Here is an 18756-nt window from a genome sequence, read left to right as displayed (position 1 = left end):
CAAGCAGGATTTGCCCTTGGTGAAGCCACACTACTTTTTCCTGTATCACCTCCCTCTTACCATAGCTTCCATGTGCCTTACCATAGCTTCCATGAGGCTCTGCTCCCTGATCTTACCTGGCACCAGTAAACCAGTTGGTTAGTTTCCAGGGTCATCTCTCTTACCCTTTAAAAATAGGTGTTACGTTGCCTTTTTCCTCAGACACCAGGGACTTGATCTAATTGCCACAACCTTTCAAATAATCACAGGGAGTGGCTTGGCAACCATATCAGCTAATCTCCTCTGGACTCCAGCATGCATCCCATTGAAATCTGTTGACTTGTGGATGCTCAAGCCCACCAAGTGGACAGGAACTTGATCTTTGCACACAGTGAGACGGACATTCTTCCTCAGTCCTCTTCTACCAAATCAAACATTTGAGGGCTGTGGGACGGGCTGTGTGACTACCAGTTATCAGAGAAGACAGCCTTCTCCTTATCTGTAATTTATTTGTCTATCTCAATGCAGGAGTTCTACTTCAGTTTTCCCAACTGTTACATCCATCTCACTGGGAAGGAGGAAAGAGTAAATAGCTAAATGTAGTACAGTTGGGCTACACCACAATAAAGAGTTACAAATTGACTGCAACCTCCATTCCTTAGCACTGCTCAAAATAGTGGAAGAAGGTAGAAGAACTGAGACTGAAGTTGAGCCTAGGCTCTCACTATCCTGCTCCACTTGCTTAGCAGCTTTAAGTGAATTACAACATTAAACACCTAAGTTATGGAATACAATGGTAGACTGCAACATAAGAAGCAACTTTCTGGTCCAGGTATTGAACAGACCAACCAGATATGAAGTGTTGCTGGACCTGCTGCTCACCAACATGGAGAGAATCATTAAAGGTATTAAGGTTGGAGCCAGCCTGGGCTGCAGTGACCATGCCCTGGTTGAGTTCGTGATCTCGAGGGATGTGAACCTGGCAAAGAGTGGCATCAGGACCCTGAACTTTGGAAAAGCAAACTTTAAGCTGTTCATCAGACTATTGGCCAAGATCCTCCGGGATACTGACTTTAAAAAGAAAGATATTGAGGAGAGCTGGCTAACCTTCAAGGATACCTTCCTGAGAGCACAAGAGCTCTCCTAAGAAAATGGGCAGAGGAGGTAGGAATCTGGTGTGGCTCAGCAAGGACCTGCTGGGCACACTGAGGGCAAAGAAGGGTACAAACAAGCTCTGGAAACAAAGGCGTGTCAACTAGGAAGAATACAGGAATGCCGTCTGGACTTGCTGACATGGGATCAGGAAAGCCAAGGTGCAGGCAGAACTGAACTTGGCAGGGGATGTGAAAAATAATAGAAAGACATTCTACAGGTACACTGGCCAGAAGAAACAGGTCAAAGCAAGTGTACCTCCTTTGGTAAACGTAAAAGGAGAACTGGCTTCAACAGACGAAGAAAAGGCTGAGGTACTGAATGAGTTGTTTGCCTCAGTCTTCACTGATGGCCAGGATTCCAGTACTTCTCACATCCCTGAGCCCTGCATCCCTAAATCTCTAGTTGGGGACTGGGGCGGTTAAATCCTCCCCCACTGTGAGGGCAGAGCAGGTCCGAGACCGCCTCATGAGACTAAATGCGTACAAAGGTCTATGGGGCCGGATGGCATACATCCCAGGGTTCTGAAGGAGCTGGCTGAGGTGGTTGCCGAACCACTCTCCATCATATTTGAAAAGTTGTGGCTGTCAGGAGACGTCCCAGATGATTGGACAAAGGGTCACGTCACTCCCATTTACAAGAAAGAGAGCAAGGAGGACCCCAGGAACTACAGACCAATGAGTCTCACCTCTGTGCCTGGGAAGATCGTGGAACAGATCCTCCTGGAAGACATGCTTGATTATATGAGAAATGAGCGTGTGATCCGAGACAGCCAGCATGGCTTCACCAGGGGAAGATCATGCTTAGCCAGTCTGGTGGCCTTCTATGATGGAGTGACAGCATCGGTGGACAAGGGTAAGGCAACTGGTGTCATTTACCTGGACTTGAGCAAAGCCTTTGACATGGCTGCCCCCCACATCCTTATCTCCAAATTGGAGGGATGTGGATTTGATGGGCATTTGATGTGGATTTTGGCAGCAGGGAGGTTGGAGATTCATGATCCTTGAGGCCCCTTCCAACCCTGGCCATTCTGTGATTCTGTGAAGTTCACTACAGAATCTTCCCCGGAAGACCAAGCATTTTGTACATTCAATATAGCAAGCAAATCATAGGACTGTTAAGGCTTATGTTTCCAGTAAATTGTACATTACACAAGAAAATACGACATTGTGCCAAAATTTTTCTTCTACAAAAGATTAATGCTGAGTAACAGGGGTTACATATGTCATAATTGAATTTACACTCCAGAATAAAGTCAGTCACTCAGGAGAAGAAAACAAGCATTAACAACCATATTAAATAAAGAAAAAATATTACTGTATCATAAAAACTTGTTAGACACTATTTGTTTTTTGTTGAACCCAGCAACAGATAGGATGGTGGGGAAGAATGAGACATTACCTAGTACTTCAGGAGGCTCTGACTGCAGGCCTTCTGGTTGCTGTCCCTGGAGCACATTAAGTAGGGCTTGTAGGCTCCTGAGACACAAGGATGGATGAGAAAATCTGGTCTCCTTTATCAGTTCAAAAACTTCACATAATCCAACTTCAATGATCTTAAAAAAAAAAAAAAAGTACGGATATTTTACAGTATCTGTTAATATGATCATTTTGGCTTTTCAATATCAACATCTGTTAAAGTGCTGTTACAGCCCCTCTTAGCTTTCCCTTTCAGCATTCCTGAATATTCTGAGATTATACTTACATTTCTTTCTACTGACTGTTCCATTAACTGTCTGCTCAAAGCCAGTACTTTAATCATTATGAAGATGAAAGAGAAGTGAGCATTACAATTAAGTAAGCATGTCTACAAGAGTTAACTATGCATTTCTATTACAGAAATAACATTAAGGCTAGGATGTCAGCAGAAGAGTCTTAAAGTCTAGAGCCTCTGATTCACCCTTGACTAAAAGCTTAAGAAGAGTGAAATGTGATAACAAAATTGTTAATGGAACTGCCACTCAACAAAACAGATCTGTTCTGATAGCTAGAGATAATACATGAGATAATACATACTGGAAGCCTTACAAATATCTTCTCTGTCATTCGAAGTATTTCAAATCCTATCTTTCAGAAGTTACTATTTTAGAACCTGCTTGATTTTTGAAGGAAGACAAGAAAGGAAAATGAAGTCTTCAACAACAATTTTCCTGCAAGTTACACCTTATGTTCCATACAATCGGAAGACTGGAGGAAAACATTCATGGAATCTATTGGGAACAAAAATCTGATCATGCAGGCTAAAGAACATATGGGATATTTTTAGAAATATTATTACTGAAACGAAAGCATATCTGAAATTAACTAAGAAGTTTGTGTTATTCCCAGACAGAAGACTAATAGCTGGAGAAAGCAGTGAACTTAACACATGAACAACAGCAGAGAAAGTGATTTAAGTTTCCATTATAGTAACTACCTTGTCATCAACTATACATAGCAATATCTTACTTTAATGAGTTTTCATATCTTTTCTTTTCCTAACTCACCTTTTTTTGAAACTACACGATTCCATTTCTCTTACTGATATATTCTCTAACACATATAATAACATTATCCTTTTAGATTCCCCTTGCAAGTATGCTGTGCATCCCACTGGTTAAGTCCTCATCAACATAATCTAACAACTTCAGACTACACACACGATATACTTTAAAGAGTTACTTGCCTTTGGAAGTTTAATGGGTGGCTCTTTGGATTCCTCTTCTTCATCACTGTCCGAATCCCCACTCTGTACGCTGTTCTTTGACGTCAAAGAGACAGATGTTTCCTTTTTTTGCCACTCCAATACACAATGCCGGACATTGCAGTAAACATTAAAAGCTGAAGGATTGCTATGTAATCTGATATCTGGTATAGTTATTGTACTCTCTAGGTTTTCTGCCTGAAAACAACAAGAAGATTGAATTTTAACAAAAAGAAAAATTCTGTCTTGCAGTTTAAACTTCTAACTTTGCTACATTTGTCATCTCAACAAATGTAGCAACTCAGCTGACCAAGTGGTTTTCAAACTAGTGACAACTTTCTGTAGAGATATGAATCATATCTCAGGCAGAGAAGAAAGGAGGAAGAGGGAGAAACTTCAGTATATTCTATCTGGCTTTAGTCCCTACCTCTCATGATGTGATGAGGACAGTGAGATGGAAAATGATAAAAGCAAAGGCAGTGCAGGCTACAGAAGGGTCCAAATGTGTGCCACAGACAAGTGACTAGTAGAACTTCGAATTTATCTTTGTATCAGATTTAGTACTATTAATGATTTTTAAAATGCATTATTTACTGTAGCTGTTAATCTATTAGATTTAAGCTGTTTGCTAAACGTATGTTAGAAATTAAAAATAACATTAATTGTTTTGTCATTAAATAAAACAAATGGCAGGAGCTGTAGTTAGCAGCTTCACATAGACAGAAAATTAATGAAAACCTAATGGACAAACTACTAAACAAAAGAAATCTGTAGAGACCCGTAAAGTAACAGAACCCCACCTTGTCCTCAGAAGCTCTGAACCACAAAGAGTTGGGAAACTGTTTCAAGAAACTACCATTAGCTACACCCTGCCTTATGCTTCACTTTTTAATCTACTACTGGTATGTTAATGCCAGCCACTGCTGAGAAGAACCATCGGGCTCTCATTAACTTGGAAAACTATTAGGAAATAGTCAACATAAACTTGGAAAAATATTAGGAAAAAACATTTTAAGTTCTGCTGCATACTATCCTTTTCTGCATTAGTAAAATAAGACATAGCAAAAGGAAGACTTTAAAACCATCAAAATCCTCAAATAAAACAGTCAGGGTTATACTTTCTCTTAGGATGCAAACTACCGAAGACCATATATATATATGGTATAAAAAAGAAACCAAAACAACAAACAATAGGCTTAAGGTATTTGGTGTGTATTTAAGGAATTCCCTATAACATCTTGGTGTAGACAAAAGGTACGAACTAAGGAGGGAAAACCTAGGTTTGTAGGATAACCTCACTTGAGTAAGTCTAGAAAAATGTGGGGGACAATTAGACTAGTCAGGGTCATGATTACTTTCATAAGGTTATTTTGTTTTGTTTGATGTAGTCTTTAGAGGTGGTGAACATGGAGGGCTTTAGCCTTTTCATTACTCTCTCTCTAAATGAGGGCAAATATTGTGAACCAAATCATTCATTAGGCATGGGAGTACACAGCAAATTTTATTACAATGATATGAAAAAGGTTACAGTGGAAATGCATAGAAAGCAAGGGTTGGAAAAAAGAACCATAAACTAGAGAGATTAAGGGGAAAGAAGTTTGAGAATCAGTGAATAAGAAAGTATTTGAAAGGGACGGTTTATTTTTCTATGGTAGCCACAGCTTTGAACATCAAACCTCAGCAGTGAATAATATTTTTTCCTTCACATCTGTTTTAATTATTAGCAGAAACACACAGGCTTCTAAATCAGAGCACTTAATACCATATGTTGCAAGACTTAAAAGAAAATTCACAACAACTTGATAATATTTCCTCATTTACATAATTTCTTTTTATTTTGTACTTAAGTATTATTCAAACCACACTAGCATATATTTGCATAACTTTCTTTTCCATAATTACTACAAAATTATTACAAGCTGAGACATTAAGAAGCAACAGTTTATGCCATTTTATCCAATGCAGTGTGCTAATCTTTCTTACTTGAGTCAGCATCATCAGTCACCACAAAAACATAAAGACAAAATATGAGAAGAAAAAAGTTACCTGAAGAAAAAGTAGATTTTTAAGCACAACGGATTTTCTGCCATTAAAGAATGAAAGGCAACATAAGCTTAGTCCTTGTTGAACGTAAGTATCCTTATATTATTTAAGATGCTATTAAAAAAAGACATTGCACAGTGCAATAACTCAAAATACTCCCGTTTGAAACTGCGCAAATAGATTTACACTGGTATCAATATGACTACTATAGATAATAACTACTAGATAATGACTACTACATTCCTTAGAATTCATTTGACATCAGAAAATTAAGAGGTATGACGACTCTTTTCCCTGTCAAATATTCACATACTTGTCCAAAACTTTTGCAAGTACTGATAAAACAAATATACAGTATCAGCTTTCAGCTTTAGTGCTAACTCAGTTGAATTTCCCTAGTTAAAAAAAATAGGGAATTTATTAAGCATTTTCCTATTTTACTGATAAACAGGGGGAAAAAAAAAAATCAGGGTCATTTCAAATATCTCTATGTGAAGTTCACTCATTTAATTAGTATCACATATTGCAATTACAACTTCAGTGATGAGTTTCCAGTTCCTTCTTGCCAGGAGTTCAGCCTAGTTTTTATTCCAGAACAGCTTAAGTTCTGGAGCAGTTCTGAGTTCTGTAGCTCATAGGCACTTCTTCTGAAATAGGCTGCTAAAGTCATCTCACCAGCACAGATAATTTTAGACATTACAGTGCTAGATAAAATATCAATGCCTGTTCTCTTGCCTATTAATAATAAGCTGACTAATTTTCAAAAATAAACTCATTCCTTATTCTCAATACTTCACTATTAAAAAGTTCCTTACCTAATGCTTCAGCTTTTAAATAGTAATTACTTCAATCATGCTGTTTAATGTCACACTCTTCTGCTAAAGTACACTACAGACTAAAACCTCCCATATAGACTTCACTACAGGCAATCTCTAAACAGACAGTATAGCACAAGAATGACTCAGAACTAGAATTAGATAGCTGTGATGCAGACCCACTGTTAACATTCGTCATCATATTTTCACTTCTCCCAAAATGCCTCGTTTCTGAAAGCTATAAATTCTTTGAAACTAGGATCATCCTATACTCCATTTGTTACACACTTGACAAATGTAGCCACAAATCACGATAATGCACATTAAGAATAATCTTGAAATACACTACCTCATTTTGGCAGTTTAAATCCACTAGCCTTCTGACTCCACTAAATAAATCCTATTTTGAACAGTAAGCTGCTTGGTTGATAAAACAGGTTAAAACTGAGGGTGTAACTTTAATTATTTACTATCTTTTATTTAGAGGAAAAAAGTCAGCAAAATATAAGTCAATGTACACTAATGTTTAGCATTTATCAAGGCAAAAGAAAAGTGCACAGTAAGAACAAGACATGTAATTCCATGTTGGAGAGTAGGAAGGGTATCTTTGATCCTCACGTTCTTCTTTCTCTCTGCAAACTTTATCAGAAGATAAAAACCACTGATAATTTATCGGTAATCAATTTGCTCAAGTCTTTCAGTGGCTTTAATTGAGGTGATTATAGTTATCAGAATATCTGTAGTTTCCTGTACAAAACTATCTGTTCAATAGATAGGTTATGTAAGAAACATTTTCTTTGATTTCTTTTACAAACTCAGAGATAGAAGTGATATATAAAAAAAGAATTTTCTGCTTTCCTAGTTCAAATATTCATTCAGCGAGCTTTTTTTTTTTCCTTTTCATTTTGTCTTACTTGTTCCCCAATCTCTACCTTGAAGTTCAAGTAGATGCGAGAAGCCTATCAGTGAAGACTGAAGCAAAGAACTTGTTGAGTACCTCATCTTTCTCCATGTCTGTTGAAGCTAGTTTTCTCTTCTCATTATCAGAAGGGGTACACTCTGTGCCTATGTTTCTTCAGACAAATGTACCTGTAGAATCCCTTGTTATTTTTCATAAATTTTTCTGAGTTCAGTTCCATCTGTGCTTTCGCTTCCCTGATCACATCTCTGCACATCCAGACAGCATCCTTGTATTCTTCCTAAGCCACACATCCCTGCTTCCACTGCCTGTACATGTCCTTCCTACTCTTAATTTGACCATCAGGTCTTTGCTCAGCCATGATGGCACTACTTTATTTCTTACACTGGGGGATAGAGAGAGCTCTTGTGCTCTCAGAAAGGTGTCCTTAACATCCTGCCATCTCATTCTGTTTCTACATCCTAAAGAAAGTTTCCCAGGGGATCTCATGCAATAGTTTCTTAAACAGCTGAAAGTTCATTCTCCTGAAGTTCAGGGTCCTGACTCTGCTTTTTGCTAGGCCTCTATTACTCAAGATTACAAATTCAGCTCACACTGCCTTCAATCTCCTCTACACTGCCACACACCAGGTCTAGCAATGCTTCATCTCTGATTTGTTTGCCCAATATCTGGACCAGAAAGTTATCTTCAACAGATTTCAGAAATCTTCAGGATTGCTTGAAGCCTTCCACGTTGTTTTCCCAGCAGATGTCGAGGTGTTCAAAATCCCCCAACTAGAGTGAGAGCCTGTGAGCATGATGTCTCTCGTACCTGAAGAAAGAAGGCCTCATATCCACAGGTTCCCATTGATCAGGTGGCCTGTAGCAGTTCCTGACCAACAGATGCCCTTTATTAGTGTGGTCCCATATTTTAACGCACAAGCTCTCAGAGCCACAAGCAGGATCTCGGAGGCAGCTCTTCACAATCTACCCACTTCTTAACATAGAGGGCAACTCTTTCACTCCTCCTGCTTTGCTTATTCCATCTAAAGATCTTGTAGTCTTCAACAGAAATATTCCAGTTGAAATGGTTTTCTTCATAAAACGGAGCAACTAGACTTAATACACTCACTTAGCCTTCTGTAATGTTCTAATACATTCAAGGAAAGAAGTGAGGAAAACAGTACCTCTGATCTTTTTTTAAACTTGTTTACCACTCAAACAACCTCATTTACCAAAAGACAAAACCCAAACATAGCCTATTTTCTGACCAATTAATTTCCTTTCTCTTCAACCAGGTAATTGCAAAAATGGCTTATTCTCAGATGTGACAGAAATAGATATCTAACAGAGCTAAGTTAATCTGTCATTAAACATGGTAAACTAGAATAAAGATCTGATCTAACCTGTGTGCAGCACAGAATATAAAATCTATCTAAATTCTTTGAACGCTTCAAACATCATTTTGAAAGGGGTTGAGGTCAAAATATCATGTAAAACAGAAGCCATTGAGAACATTGCCAAATTACTGATTTAAAGAGAAAAATACTTATCTCGTGATTTATTTTTTACATCCAGTCATCAGCTTACAATATTTTTTTTTCTGCTTATTCTTAATTTAAGGTCCCCCCCCATCCTTCAATAGCACAGTAATAGAAAGCTGCCATCTATATTTAAACTCCAGCTAATATAAAATAAACTGATCTCTATTTCTCCTCTTCAGAATGAAAAACTCAAATACAGAATGATCTGCTGTATTATGAAACTTTAAATGGAAACCCACGTTTTCCTAAAACATTTCTGCTGTTAGACATTCCCATGCAGAAATGACCATAAAGTTTATCCTGCGCTGGTAAGCATGCAGATACATTAAAAAGCATGATGGGAATGAAAGAAAACAAAACATCACCACCACCACCACATTTTGTCCCTAAATGAAGTTTAATATTCTAAAGAGATTAAACCAACTTTATTTTTCAGGAAATGTTCAATTTTCTGCTATCAAGCAGGAGTAAGCTGGAGTGCTTTTCTACACCTCTGTATCTGAAGACAAATACAACTGTTTTGTCCATCTTAAAGATGGCACATTATAGAGGCATACAGAACAAAGCACAGAAAAAAACATGACTTCCCATGAGTGGAAAAGTCCCACCTAGCATTTTATAAAAGCTGTTTTAAATCCAAGAAAAATCCAAGAAAAATCTTGGAAACAACCCTTCCTAGTCATGATGTGCAAGATGATCGTTTAGTGCCATATTTATAACTACTAACGAGAGCCAGGCATTAACACATTCATATCTTCCGGCCATTTAGAAAGGATACATCCATTTATCCAAAGCAAATAAATCCAAGAAATATATTGGACTATGAAGCTTGTGGGGAACAGCAATTCTAGATTTAGCTTCCTAATTAGTAGTTCAACTAGGGCACAAGTATACAGAAAGTTTAAGTGGGTCTAATAAAAAGGATGAAGAAAACACAACTAAAAGCTTTAATTTCTCAATGACTGAAAATTAAAAATTGTTTGCACTAGAAGTACTTAACTGTCCACCACTGAAAATAAAAGTTTTGAAGATAAGTCTCTTCTATGCTCTACTGTGAAGCTGCATTACTTGAGATAAGCAGAACAATCCAGTAAGTATCCAAAAAGGCAATACTAACTTAATAGATTAAGGCGGCTTGCTTCACCCTCCCTAAGTCATCTGTCTTGAGATAGAGTAGCTACAGGACATCTGGCAAATAAGGATAAGACAGCCAAAGGAATCTACAGCTTATTATAGGGACATTTAACTGACTAGAAAGTGTTACTGTCTTGCAAAACCATTCTGCCAATTAGCTTCTTTCTCTTTACTGATTTTAATGAAAACCTAGGAAGAATTTTCCAGGCCTAGAGTGAGCCTGAAAATGCCTCCAAAACTCTACTTTGAACTGAGAAATAATAGGTCTGTAATAGAAAAAGATTACCTCAAAGCAATAATTTAAAATACTGTCACTTTCACCTAGATTTTAGAAACTGTTAAGTTTCTATTTCACTATGGAGGAATTTTCAAGAATAACTATTAATTCCTTAGACATAGAGTGCTCCCTTTCTCTTTTAATGAACATGGAGTTAATCCTGCAGCAGCAAGCTCCAGCTCCTGGCTAGGTGTGCATCTCTTCAAACTTAACTCTAAATCAATACTGGTTTTGCTACATTTATACTCCAGGAACAAAACATTGATTGTATCCAATTATGTTTGCTACTAATGCTCAGCATAAAATAAAAAGGTTAATATCACTAACAGTGACATAAAGAAAGCAGTACACAGACAGAAATTGTTGGACTGTTATATACCCAAAACAATAACAACAAAAATCGCTACTTGAATGTTTTTTTCCTCACAACTCTCAATTGAAATTATTTCATTTTTTCAGTCAGAGTTTTTTTAAAGTTAGTTACAGACATACCTTGTTCCGTGTTTTTACTTTTAATTTAGTCTTCTGTTTCCTTTTCAATTTTTTCTTGCTAAAAAGTTTCTTACTCCTGAAAAAAAAAAAAAGAGCAAAAAAAACCCATGAGAATAAAATAATTCAAATTCCTCCCTCACTTCAAGGTAAACAGCAACATTAGAGAAAAAAATATTGTCATAAGTCCTCTAAAACTTTTTTCCTAAGGCAGAGAACCAGTAAAGTCAAAATTTCAGAGTATAAATCAGAGGTCGTAAACACGATGCTTTCCTATTGGATCAAAGATTTTTTACTTTTAGTGTTTCAAGAAGAATATTAGCTAGTGCAGGAAAAAAACCCAGGCATCTCCATTTTGTATTTTTACCTTACTTGTTTCTATTACAAGTCCATTAACATCATACCGGTGATAGAAGTGAGAAGACACATTTTGTCAAGTCTTTACTCAGCCTTCCAAAACAAAAAGATAGCTTTAAAAAAAAAAAAAAAAAAAAAACAAAAAAACCATCATTTGGCAGAGAATTCAGGTGATGGGAGAAACTGCAACTTTTGAACATGCATGTTTTCAAACTTCTAAGTCTTCTTCTGCCCTCAACTTACAGACTTTTAATTTCCACTCCTTCACACTACAGCTCCAGCTAATCCATGCTCCTCTAATTCTCTTCTGCCCATACCTCATTCCTATCACATTCTTTTTCTCCTCCAATTTATTATCCTGCTTATAAAAATCACAATTAAAAAATACACAAAGAAGATACATGAAGAATAAAAGACAACATACATTTACCATCAGCAAAGTTATTCTGCCTGAGATGTATGCATTTTAACTTGCCCTACATTTCTCTACTCCGTTCAGACTGCAAGCCCTCTGCAAAAACAAGCTAATGTTACCCACATAGCATACAGTTCATTCTAGACTGGAAAGCTACTAACATTCCTCTGTGCCACTCAAACATTACTCAAATGGCTTACAGTCCCGATTAGTTAGAAAAATAGAAGTATGGAAGCTGAAAAATCACAGATACCAAACTGGAAAGAGACTGAGAACTGAAGCAATCTAGTATTTTCTTTGAACAACTTTGTTCTAAACAAAAATGTTGATGGACTAGAAACATTGCTTACAACTTTCTCAGCATTCACATTTGAAGAGGATACAAGTTCCGTGATCCAGCAATCAAAGGCTAGAAACTAAAGTTTTATCAACACTGACCAGCCAGAAAAAAATAATAATCAAATAATCCCTGCAAAAAGTTGCCCTGTAAAAGTCTCATTTATTAACACTAAAATTAGGAAGACAGAGACATATTCTTCTTCAAGACACTTCCTGCGAGAACCAATCACCTCATCACTTTTCTTGTAAATTTTAAGTCTTGAATATAAAAAGGAACAACGATTACCCCGGAGTTCAAAGAAGCATTTCAGTGATCAGAAAAAAATCACAGTAATTTAAAACTTATAATGAGAAAATAGATGACCTCTTAAGATCAATTCAACTATAAAGGAAAATACATCAAACTGTCTGTCCGATCTGTTTAAGAAAAGAAGGGGAGAAGTGTTAAAAAAAACACACAATTTCTCAAGTCCGAATCTCTATAATCACCTTCCATAGTCTGTTTTGCTATTCAGTTATTCTTACACAGGACAAGTTTTAATTCCTTATTACAGCTTAATGCAATCCTTATTCTGTTGCCAAACAAGAACAACACTGTAGTCCCTTCCATTGTGTAGCCACTCGATCTTCTACTCTGGATCAAATACCATTTTATAAAATTCTCATCCTAAATCCTCTGAATTTAGAGCCCACCAGGATTTCTCTCTCTTCCTATCAAATGCAAACCACATTGACCAAAACTAAAGCAGTACTTACTACTCACTGTTGAGCAGAGGAAAAGTTGCCTCATGTGCCCCCCTTAAGGTCACACCTAACTGTATGCGAGGTTTTACCTTGCCAGCCCACAAAAGCTTGATATTATTTTCCTGCAAACTGAGCTTGCTTTATTCTTTACCTAGCTCTGCTGTTATGCTTTTTAGTACAGGACAGTGTTGCACAATTTTCACTTACCAGAGACAACTTTATAAGGCAGTTATAAAGAACACTAACCTCTCTTGTCAAGACATTTGAAATTGAATCCTGCCTGCCAAAATCCTTACAAACACCACAATCTCTCTGGGCAGTCTGTTCCAGTGCTCCATCACCCTTACAATAAAGAAGTTCTTCCGCATGTTAGTACAGAACTTCCTATATTCAAGTTTTGAGTCATTGCTCATCGTCTTGCCGCTACACATCACATTCACCTCCCACCTCCTTTTAGATATTTATAAACATCCCCCCTCAGTCTTCCTTTCCCTAGGCTAAACAGATGCAGGTTACTCAGTCTTACCCAATATGGGAGATGCTCCAGGCCATTTATCATCTTTGTGACCCTCCACTGGACTCCTTCTAGAAGATCACTGTCTTCTGTGAACTGGGGAGCCAGAACTGGATGCAGTAATCTAAATGTGGCCTCATCATGGCAGAGTAGAGGGGGAGGATCACCTCCCTCAACCTGTTGGCCACAGTCTGTTTAATGCATTCCAAGATACCACTGGCCTTCTTGGACACAAGGGCACACTTCACGCATGTGGCCAACCTGCTGTCCACCAGAACACCCAGGTCCTTCTCTGCACAACTCCTCTCAGCAAGTTATCCCCTAACCTGTATGGTTATTGCTCCCCAGTGCAAGACTCTACACTTGCTCTAGTTAAACCTCATAAGGTTCATCCCTGCCCAACTCTCCAACTCTGCTCATGTCTTGTTGAGTAGTGCACAGCTTTCTGGCATGTCTGCCACTCCTCCCAGATTTGTATCATCAGCAAACTTGTGTGGGTGAACTCTACCCTTTTATTCAGGTGGTTGATGAGGCACCAACCCCTGGGAAATGCTGCTTATTTAACAAAAATCCCAAAAATTAAAGCTTATTTTTATCCTAAGATTCACTTCTAAAAGAAAGTTCAGAACTAGTAAGCAATTAATCATGAAAACAAACAAAGAAACAACTCTAACTTCATAAGCAGTTCCAAGCAATCATCTGTTTACAATGTATGAATGAAAAAAAATAAGATACATAAGATTTCTACAGGATTACTGTTAAATACCGTTACATCATGAGATTTTAATATTCAGATAGTGAAGATAATATATGGGCAGGTCTACTCAAGAAAAATAATGTTAGGAAGATTGAGTCATTTCCTGTTTAAAACCACAACTTAATTACAAGCCCATCTCTTCTACTGCCTGAAGATTAACAACATCCGATAAGGCTAGATTTTCTCACTAAATTGTCAACTTGTATTGGCTAACAATTGTAAATTTCTATAAACTGTCAGTTGTTGTCAACAGTTTGATAACAAACAACAGTTCTAAAGGTCCTGAAACTCTATGCTGGAATTAGCAACTTAATTCCAGTGACAGAAGCTCTTAACTTTCAAGTCAGATGTTGATACTACTCAGTATAATAAACCAACTTTCAATTATCAGCAAGTTTCAGGCAAATTTTCTGCAAACAATTTCAAGCCTTTTTATTTGAGGCTGAATTCATAATTTTGAATTGGCACCCAAAGGAAATCAAATCAGTACAGAACACGAGGAGACCTTGACAATAAGTTTCTTGGGTCAAGAGGAACTAATGGATAAGCATATGGTTTTATTACAGCCTTCTCAGAAAAATCACTGAAAATAAAAACAAAGAAAGTATCAATGGTTTATGGGCTGGTTCAGCCGAGTTCAGTAACTAGCAGGACAGAGAGATTTTACACAATCCATGCCTCTGGAAAAGGGAAACGGGGACCCTGAAATAATTACAGTGGCAACTATCTGAGGAGAAACAAACTAATTTACTATATACAGTATCAGAATGCAATCTCTCTGACCACAAGGCCCTCTGGGGTACGTAGTTCTTCTCTTCTGAACAGGTGCCCAGAACTAGAGCATTAACACTTTACTCCCAGTGCACTACATAATGTTATGATGTGGAATAGCAATAACCAAAAATCATAAAACCATGACAGACAGAAAATATTTAGTTCTTAACAGCTGTCACACACACACAAAAAAGAAAACCAACAATTGATTGCTGGGCAATTTACAACAGATTTTAAATAACATGAGTCTAACTTCTATTCAGCTTTCCAGTATCTTTAGCAGATGGCAATAACAGCATGCTTCCCTCATTTCTTTTCAGATTAGAAGTAGCACCAGCTAGCAGTTACAATATTTGCTGCACTGCAAGTGGGATGCTCCTCAATCACCTCAAAAGCATTGTTTTTACTATTTGGAAGATCTGAGGAAATGCAAACAGAACTCTTCCCCTCCGACTGAACAGCCCTCATTTGCAATTCATTACATTAAATTTGAGAAGGAAGAAAAGTTTTGTGTTGAGCACCCAGTGCTGTTACTGAATTAATCAGTACAGGTTAACTTTGCATTAACACTGCGTTCACATCTGCATAAGTTCTAGGTTCTATGTTGCACTAAAAGACTGCTTAGTGGGAAAAAAAAATGCTGTACCTGCTGCAGAGTCAAAACAAGAGCAACACAAGACACATTAAAGTTGTGATGGCCCTTAAACTTGTACTCATGTCTGAAATTTCTTACCAAAGGTCACAGCAACAAGTGCAACATAAGACCAAGTCATTCCACTGCTGATAAAAACCTTAATTTGGGGGAAAAAAGTGTGAATTCAGAAACTTACTTCCTAGTAGGCACTAAAATTTTTAAAACCTACGAACTGATTTTGAATTAGTGTATTTGTCTAAACTTAATGGCTTCAATTCAATAATCATCTTAGGGAAGGGGTATACGTTTGAAAGTAGAGGCCCACTTGTCAGGCTGCATCCAGTTAGACATACTATTATTTTGTTTCCATAGGCATGTAGGTAGTTGGCTTAAGCATTCAAGGACTAATAGAGATGTTCTTAAGAGGCAGCAATCAGTGACACTGAAGTGAAACAATCAAATTGGAGACATCGAACAATACTTTGTGAATTGTTGCCTCTGGTGGTTGATTTGGGTGTACAAAAAGCAGCATTTGTTTTTGAACACCCCAAGGTGAAATCCCATCTTGAAACTCTTTAGTAGTCTGCAACTGCAAGTTATTATCACTACAGCATTAAGAGTCATTTAGTCACTTTGATGTCTTAGGATCTGTCACCACAATATGAAGTTACCTAAAAAACTGTAAACACGTTTTACACAAGGACAGCAGAATAGGAGTACTGACATACAGGCACTGCTTGAAAAGTAATGACCTGATGTTTCTTCCACCAGATTTCTCAGCTACTGCCATATTCAGTAACAGTGCAAGATCAATATTTGTATTTATGTGCAGAAACCACATAAAAACTAGTGCTGTTTGGCAGCTCTTTGTACTGTCACAAAAAGTCTAGAAATTGCAAAATAATATTTTCCATAGGCTACCACTGTAAGATAGAATATCACATTAGCTAAAAAAGGAAATGGCAATACAGTCAGACAAACTGATACAAAACAGTTAAAATACAACCATAGTGAACTATCTACCTTCAGTTCTACCTTGCAAGCTCGCAGAATGGTACCCGACTTGCAAGAAACCTAGATGACTATAATTTATTTATTTAAAACAAGCATAATATAACATCTGGCTCTCAAGAGGTTTTTCCAAAGACTTATCTTTACAGACATCCAGTAACACACAGAAGCATCACTACTCCTGTCACCACTGCAGAACTGAAATAGTGTAAGAGGGATGAGGAATAGATTATTTTAAGAAACCAAGCTGCATCAACACAAAATGACTACCACAAAAGGCAATTATTTCATTATTCTCTTCTTTTAGTTTCTGTGAGGTATAAACGATACCTCAAGAAAAGTTGTTAACACAGTAATTTTCATATTTCTATTGCATAGCTTGATGATTTTTCTTTATTTTTCCAAATTAAAACTTTACCACAACATCTATCACAGTTGTTGCATAATGAAGCATAATGTCCTTTTCATGATCTAGACAGAAGATGAAACAGCTGAAAAGGAGCCAGATGAGAGTTTAAGGGTTAGACTTAGGGCAGACCAATACAACATCAGGTGTTGGCTACTCACAATCTACACAGGAAGAAGTTGATGAGGACTACAAGAGACCTCACATTCACAGGCCTTGATCCTTATGGGGGATGTTAACCATCTGCTGGAAAGGCAACAGAGCAAGGCACAAGCAAAGCACAAAGTTTCTGAATGCATGACACAGATGATTGAGGAGTCAATTAGGCAGTGTCCTGGACTTGGCATTTAAACAAGGAAGAACCAGTTGGATGCATCTGTGGCTGCAGCAATGAGACCTTGTTGTTCAGCATCGTGAGACAAGGGAACAAGGCAAAAAAAAAAAAAAAAAAATCAGAATCACAATCCTAAACACCAGAAGAACAGATTCTGGCCTATTCAGAAACTCGCTTTTAAGAATCTTATGAGAGTACACTCCCCAGAGAAAGAGGTGCAGGACAATTCGTTTTCAAGGATCACTTCCAAGCTCATTAACAGTTTGTTAATATGTGCAGGAAGTCAAGGAAAGGTGACAGGAGGCATACATCTATGTACAAAGAGCCCCCCGATAAAAGGAAGCATACAAGAGATGGAAGCAGTGTCAGTTCATTCAGAAGGAATACAAGGACAAAGTCTGAGTGTTCAGGGATGGATTTATAAAGACAAGCCCAGATAGAGATGAGTCTGGCACGAGATATGGAAGATACAGAGAACAACTAGCAGAAGGAAGAGTAGGAAAAACATAAGCCCAGTGCCAAACAAGGTAAAGATCCAAGTCACAAAGAACTTTGGTCATCTCCATTACTAACAGTACGATTAGTCTTCAGCAATCAGATGTCCACAGGAAAAGTCTGAGCAAGGACAATGTAGCCTCAGTGGAGAAAGATCAGGCTAGAAAAATTAAAATAAATTGTATGCATGTCATTGCAAATGCTGAGGAACATAGCTGATGACACTTCAACACCATTGTAGACAATTTTCTGAAGGGTCATAGCAGTTGACATAGTATTCTGAAAAGAAAACAAACATTCCTCCTGTCTACACTAAGGAAAAGCAGAGGACCTAGGAAACTTCAGGTTTATTGGTCTCATCACCTGGAAAAGTGATGGAGCAAATAACCTTGGAAATTAACACAGAAAGGGCAAGAAAGTGACAGAGCTGTCAGCTTGGATTTAGGAAGAGGAAATAACACTTGACCAATTGGTAGCATTGAAATGGCTGGCTTGGCAGGTAACAGGAGAGCAATGGACATTGTTTATCTCAATATTAGTAAGGCTTTTGGGACTCTGAGTTACAACACCCTTATGCAAAGCGTTCAAGTACAAGCAAGATAAATGTGAAGTGAACACTGACTAAATGTCAGTGCTGTGAATGACAGGACAGAGTCCATCTTCAAGCTAGTTTACAGAGAACACAACGTTTGGAAAGGAGTTACACATTAGACGATTGTGCCACAGTTCAGAAAGACCTCTCCAGGACAAAGAAATGGGACAACAGGAATGTTATCCAATTTAACGAAGGCAAATGTAAAATGCTGTGTTTGAGTATTAACCCCACACATCTGCACACGCTGACAACCAACTGGAAGGCATCTTTACACAAAAATACTACTTTGAGCAGAAATACTGAATTAGTCTGCAGAAGTCCCCTCCAAATTCAACTATACTGTGATTCTCATTGTTTACATAGTAAGGT

The 18756-nt window shown here is 37.6% G+C and overlaps 1 protein-coding gene across 16 annotated transcripts in view; it reads right to left on the bottom strand.

The window, feature by feature from the left end:
• The window catches only part of MYCBP2 (MYC binding protein 2), a 210416-nt gene that overhangs the window by 174713 nt on the left and 16947 nt on the right, over positions 1-18756 (bottom strand). For all 16 annotated transcript variants that reach the window (XM_052705771.1, XM_052705772.1, XM_052705773.1 and 13 more), the window contains exons 2-4: positions 11016-11091; positions 3796-4011; positions 2533-2686 (exon numbers count right to left, since the gene is read on the bottom strand). In XM_052705771.1, the coding sequence (XP_052561731.1) occupies positions 2533-2686; positions 3796-4011; positions 11016-11091 (446 nt within the window). The remainder of the gene's footprint in view (positions 1-2532; positions 2687-3795; positions 4012-11015; positions 11092-18756) is intronic.

This window comes from Tympanuchus pallidicinctus, unplaced genomic scaffold (assembly GCF_026119805.1).
Source record: "Tympanuchus pallidicinctus isolate F22 unplaced genomic scaffold, pur_lepc_1.0 scaffold6, whole genome shotgun sequence".
In the NCBI taxonomy this organism is placed as follows: Eukaryota; Metazoa; Chordata; class Aves; order Galliformes; family Phasianidae; genus Tympanuchus; species Tympanuchus pallidicinctus.
Note: the sequence above shows the minus strand (reverse complement) of the source record. Positions and strands in the feature narration are given on the sequence as shown.